This window comes from Ostrinia nubilalis, chromosome 6 (genome assembly GCF_963855985.1).
Source record: "Ostrinia nubilalis chromosome 6, ilOstNubi1.1, whole genome shotgun sequence".
In the NCBI taxonomy this organism is placed as follows: Eukaryota; Metazoa; Arthropoda; class Insecta; order Lepidoptera; family Crambidae; genus Ostrinia; species Ostrinia nubilalis.
The window spans coordinates 11,891,805-11,897,804 of NC_087093.1; the positions used below are offsets into that span (position 1 = coordinate 11,891,805).

A 6,000-nucleotide genomic window follows, 5' to 3' on the forward strand; every position below is an offset into this window, starting at 1 on the left:
GTATCTAGACTAGGAATATTTTTTGAACAATCCTATCGGGTTTTTAGTATATAATTAACTTTTTTAAAAAATAAAACCGACTTCAAATGCGTGAACACAAAAAAAACTAAAATGTAAAAATATTGCGTATAAAAAAGTTCATCCCCAATTTTCCACCCTTGGGGGTGAAATATTTTCTTCAAATTCGCATGAAACCACCCTTTTGATAATACCTATTCAACAAAAAAATAATCGTTCAAATTGATTTATAATCGGCGGAGATATTGCGTATAAAAAAGTTCATCCCCAATTTTCCACCCTTGGGGGTTGTTTTTTCTATTATTAAATTTAAATGGGACCACCCTTGAGGTATTACCTATACGCCGAAAAAAGATTTGTTCAAATCGGTTTATAATTGGCGGAGTTATCGCGTAACAAACATAGAAAAAAAAAAAAAAAACATACGGGTCGAATTGAGAACCTCCTCCTTTTTTGAAGTCGGTTGAAAAATATTAAATTGTTTTACCAGCTACAGTGCTTTCTGATTTGCCGCCTGAGCCTGAAGTGCTTGCTGAAAGGTATTAAAATGATGTGCATAATTAATTATGTTGTTGTATAAACAGTAAAATACATAAAATATAATTAAAATCTACATACAAATAATATCATAAACATTTTAATACAAAAATTAAAAAACAAAAATAACAAATATAATATGAATGTAACATTAAATCCATCGCATCTATTTTAAAACTAAAGGAAAATTACCACCGGCAGCGGCTACGGCAGCACTCTCTGCCCCATTTTCTGAGCCTGACGCAGTGCTAGCTGTAAGATTAAATAGCATAGATATAATTTTACTTTTAACAAAAAATTTAATCCATCAGAGTTATAAAAACTAAAAAGAAATTTACCACCGGCAGCGGCTGCGGTAGTACTGTCTGATCCATCGTCTGTAGCAGTGCTAGCTGTAAGATTGAATGGCATAAATCACAACCAATTATTGTTAAAAGCCGAATTATAACTGTTGGCATCTGGCATGCAGAGCAGCCGCCATAACATAGTTATAAGTTTATTGACACTGTTTTCTAGTTAGTTATCACTTCTCGGCCTTCGTATTAAGCGGTTCACATCTCCATATACCGTTCACTTCGTAACAATATTATAAATTCATTAGAGTTATCTTCTATATCTATAATCCAGTGAAAACTCATAGGCTTGTGTAAGACTTATTATTTTTATTCTACATGTATCATAATATAAGCTGTATGTTTTCCTAATAAAGAAAAAATAAAATAAAATAAATAAATAAAAGCGAAAGGTCACTGATTGACTGACTCAATCATCATGAAATCTCAGAAACTACAAATGCTAAGAGTTTCCAATTTTGCATGGGGGTTCCTTTTAGAAAGAAGGTGCTCACTAAGAACGGATTTTACGGAACTCCAGCCCCAATTGGGTAAAACGGGATCCACGCGTACGAAGACGCGGGCGGCCGCTAGTTAAAAATAAAAGATAATTACCACCGGCAGCAGCTAAAGCAGCACTGTCTGATCCATCTTCTGAGCCTGAAGCAGTGCTGGCTGTAAGATTAAATGGAATAAAAAATCACAACAAAGTAAAGTAACATGTAATAAATAAAACAATATAATCCTTTAACAAAAATGAAACAACAAAAAGAACATCATCATCACCGTTTCAGCCACAAAACGTCTGCATTCAGCATCTTTCTGCTACCATTATGCTGTCGTCTACTCCAGATTACGTTTTTGCCCTATCAATCGGCCTTATAAAGAAGCTCAAAGTTGCATAGCGTGATATGAAGAGGGCTATGCTTGGTGTTTCTTTACGAGGTGATGAGATCAGAAATGAGGATATCGGTAAATTAGCTAAAGTCGCTGACTTGGCCCGACGGATTAGCACGCTGAAGTGGCAATGGGCAGGGCACATAGCACGCAAAAATAACATAAACTAAATGTAACATTAAATCCATTTTAGTTATTTTAAAATTAAAATAAAATTACCAGCAGCAATGGCCGCAGCAGCACTCTCTGTTCCATCTTCTGAGCCTGAAGCAGTGCTGGCTGTAAGATTACATGTCATAAATATTACAATATAACAAAACAATATAAAGCCAATAGAGTTATTACAACAAAAAGAAATTTACCACCGGCAGCGGCTGCGGCAGCACTGTCTGATCCATCTTCTGTAGCAGTGCTAGCTGTAAGATTGAATGGCACAAATCACAACCAATTAATGTTAAAAGCCGTATTGTAACTGTTGGCAACTGGCCAGCAGAGCAGCCGCCATACCATAGTTATAAGTTTTTCAGAATAAATGCTTTTGATTCATATTTTTGACACTTTGTTTTCTAGTTAGTTGTCACTTCTTGGCCTTTGTATTGAACGGTTCTGTTTTACACTCCTGGTTTTAATCAGCTTCACATCTCCATACAGTCCACTTCGTAACAATATAATTTCATTAGAGTTACCTTCTATATCTATAAAAGCAAAAGGTTACTGATTGACTGACTCAATCATCACGAAATCTCAGAAACTACAAGTGCTAGGAATCTCAAATTTAGCATGGGGGTTCCTTTTAGATCGTAGGTGCTCACTAGAATGGATTTTACGAAACTCCACCACCAGGAGGGTAAAACGAGATCCACGAATGCGAAGACGCGGGCGGCCGCTAGTTAAAAATAAAAGAAAATTACCACCGGCAGCAGCTACAGCAGCACTGTCTGATCCATCTTCTGAGCCTGAAGCAGCGCTGGCTGTAAGATGTAATGGCATATAAAATCACAACAAAGTAACATGTAATAAAACAATATATGAATCCATCAGAGTTAACAAAAATGAAACAACAAAAAGAACATCATCAACACCGTTTCAGCCACAAAACGTCTGCACTCTGCATTCAGCATCTTTCTGCTACCTTTATACTATTATTGTAGTCTGCCCACCTTACAGGTCGACGTCCCATACTGCGCTTTCCGAGACGTGGCCTCTATTCCAGAACGTTTATGCCCTATCATCCGGCCTTATAAAGAAGCTCAAAGTTACACAGCGTGATATAGAGAGGGCTATATTTGGTGTTTCTTTACGAGGTTGGATCAGAAATGAGGATATCCGTAAATTAACTAAAGTCGCCGACATGGCCCGACGGAGTAGCAACCTGAAGTGGCAATGGGCAGGGCACATATTACGTAAAAATAACATAAACTTAATGTATCATTAAACCAATTGTAGTTATTTTAAAATTAAAAGAAAATTACCAGCAGCAATAGCAGCAGCAGCACTCTCTGTTCCATCTTCTCCTTCACCTCCTTCGCCTCCTTCTCCTCCTTCGCCTCCTTCTCCTCCTTCTCCTCCTTCGCCTCCTTCTCCTCCTTCTCCTCCTTCACCTTCTTCTCCTCCTTCGCCTCCTTCACCTTCTTCTCCTCCTTCTCCTCCTTCGCCTCCATCGCCTCCATCTCCGCCATCTCCGCCATCTCCGCCATCTCCGCCATCTCCGCCATCTCCGCCATCTCCTTCTTGATCACCATCGCCTCCATCGCCTCCTTCGCCTCCTTCGCCTCCATCTCCGCCATCTCCTCCTTGATCACCGTCGCCTCCATCGCCTCCTTCGCCTCCTTCTCCTCCATCTCCGCCATCTCCTCCTTGATCACCGTCGCCTCCATCGCTTCCTTCGCCTCCATCTCCGCCATCTCCGCCATCTCCGCCATCTCCGCCATCTCCTTCTTGATCACCATCGCCTCCATCGCCTCCTTCGCCTCCTTCGCCTCCATCTCCGCCATCTCCGCCATCTCCGCCATCTCCGCCATCTCCTTCTTGATCACCATCGCCTCCATCGCCTCCTTCGCCTCCTTCGCCTCCATCTCCGCCATCTCCTCCTTGTTCACCGTCGCCTCCATCGCCTCCTTCGCCTCCTTCGCCTCCATCTCCGCCATCTCCTCCTTGATCACCATCGCCTCCATCGCTTCCTTCGCCTCCTTCGCCTCCTTCGCCTCCTTCGCCTCCTTCGCCTCCTTCGCCTCCTTCACCTTCTTTTCCTCCTTCACCTCCTTCGCCTTCTTCTCCTCCTTTACCTCCTTCGCCTCCTTCGCCTTCTTCTCCTCCTTCGCCTCCATCGCCTCCATCGCCTCCATCTCCTCCATCGCCTCCTTCACCGCCATCTCCTCCTTGATCACCGTCGCCTCCATCGCCTCCTTCGCCTCCTTCTCCTCCATCTCCGCCATCTCCTCCTTGATCACCGTCGCCTCCATCGCCTCCTTCGCCTCCATCTCCGCCATCTCCTCCTTGATCACCGTCGCCTCCATCGCCTCCTTCGCCTCCTTCACCTCCATCTCCGCCATCTCCTCCTTGATCATCGTCGCCTCCTTCGCCTCCTTCACCTTCTTCTCCTCCTTCGCCTCCATCGCCTCCTTCACCTCCTTCTAGTCCTTCGCCTTCTTCGCCTCCTTCACCTTCTTCTCCTCCTTCACCTCCTTCGCCTCCTTCGCCTTCTTCTCCTCCTTCTCCTCCTTCGCCTCCATCGCCTCCATCTCCGCCATCTCCGCCATCTCCGCCATCTCCGCCATCTCCTCCTTGATCACCGTCGCCTCCATCGCCTCCATCGCCTCCTTCACCTCCATCTCCACCATCTCCTCCTTGATCATCGTCGCCTCCATCGCCTCCTTCACCTCCTTCTCCTCCTTCACCTCCTTCACCTCCTTCTCCTCCTTCTCCTCCTTCGCCTCCTTCTCCTCCTTCTCCTCCTTCGCCTCCTTCGCCTCCATCTCCTCCATCGCCTCCTTCACCTCCATCTCCTCCTTGATCACCGTCGCCTCCATCGCCTCCTTCGCCTCCTTCGCCTCCTTCGCCTCCATCTCCGCCATCTCCTCCTTGATCATCGTCGCCTCTATCGCCTCCTTCGCCTCCTTCGCCTCCTTCGCCTCCTTCACCTTCTTTTCCTCCTTCACCTCCTTCGCCTTCTTCTCCTCCTTCACCTCCTTCGCCTCCTTCGCCTTCTTCTCCTCCTTCGCCTCCATCGCCTCCATCGCCTCCATCTCCTCCATCGCCTCCTTCACCGCCATCTCCTCCTTGATCACCGTCGCCTCCATCGCCTCCTTCGCCTCCTTCTCCTCCATCTCCGCCATCTCCTCCTTGATCACCGTCGCCTCCATCGCCTCCTTCGCCTCCATCTCCGCCATCTCCTCCTTGATCACCGTCGCCTCCATCGCCTCCTTTGCCTCCTTCACCTCCATCTCCGCCATCTCCTCCTTGATCATCGTCGCCTCCTTCGCCTCCTTCACCTTCTTCTCCTCCTTCGCCTCCATCGCCTCCTTCACCTCCTTCTAGTCCTTCGCCTCCTTCGCCTCCTTCACCTTCTTCTCCTCCTTCACCTCCTTCGCCTCCTTCGCCTTCTTCTCCTCCTTCTCCTCCTTCGCCTCCATCGCCTCCATCTCCGCCATCTCCGCCATCTCCGCCATCTCCGCCATCTCCTCCTTGATCACCGTCGCCTCCATCGCCTCCATCGCCTCCTTCACCTCCATCTCCACCATCTCCTCCTTGATCATCGTCGCCTCCATCGCCTCCTTCACCTCCTTCTCCTCCTTCACCTCCTTCACCTCCTTCTCCTCCTTCTCCTCCTTCGCCTCCTTCTCCTCCTTCACCTCCTTCGCCTCCTTCTCCTCCTTCTCCTCCTTCGCCTCCTTCGCCTCCATCTCCTCCATCGCCTCCTTCACCTCCATCTCCTCCTTGATCACCGTCGCCTCCATCGCCTCCTTCGCCTCCTTCGCCTCCATCTCCGCCATCTCCTCCTTGATCATCGTCGCCTCTATCGCCTCCTTCGCCTCCTTCTCCTCCTTCACCTCCTTCACCTCCTTCTCCTCCTTCACCTCCTTCTCCTCCTTCGCCTCCTTTTCCTCCTTCACCTCCTTCTCCTTCTTCTCCTCCTTCGCCTCCTTCGCCTTCTTCTCCTCCTTCTCCTCCTTCGCCTCCATCGCCTCCATCGCCACCATCACCTCCATTGCCACCA

The 6,000-nt window shown here is 47.2% G+C and overlaps 1 protein-coding gene across 1 annotated transcript; it reads right to left on the reverse strand.

Moving 5' to 3' along the window:
* Positions 1-2,037: 2,037 nt before the first annotated feature.
* Positions 2,038-5,299, reverse strand: LOC135072747 (golgin subfamily A member 6-like protein 24). The gene is made up of 5 exons (XM_063966785.1): positions 4,427-5,299; positions 3,257-4,384; positions 2,696-2,755; positions 2,147-2,200; positions 2,038-2,063 (listed from the first exon to the last, which is right to left on the reverse strand). The coding sequence occupies exons 1-3, from the start codon at positions 5,297-5,299 to the stop codon at positions 2,708-2,710; spliced, it is 2,049 nt and encodes a 682-aa protein (XP_063822855.1). The 3' UTR covers positions 2,038-2,063; positions 2,147-2,200; positions 2,696-2,707.
* Between the last annotated feature and the right edge of the window lie 701 nt (positions 5,300-6,000).

Excerpts from the sequence above, each read along its gene's own strand:
- LOC135072747 (XM_063966785.1), bottom strand. The coding sequence starts at position 5,299 with ATGGAGGCGAAGGAGGAGAAGAAGGTGAAGGAGGCGAAGGAGGCGACG. Across the intron at positions 4,385-4,426 it reads TGAAGGAGGCGAAGAAGGCG|GAGAAGAAGGTGAAGGAGGC; the intron begins AAGGACTAGAAG and ends GAGGCGAAGGAG. Across the intron at positions 2,756-3,256 it reads TGCTGCTGCTATTGCTGCTG|CCAGCGCTGCTTCAGGCTCA; the intron begins GTAATTTTCTTT and ends TACATCTTACAG.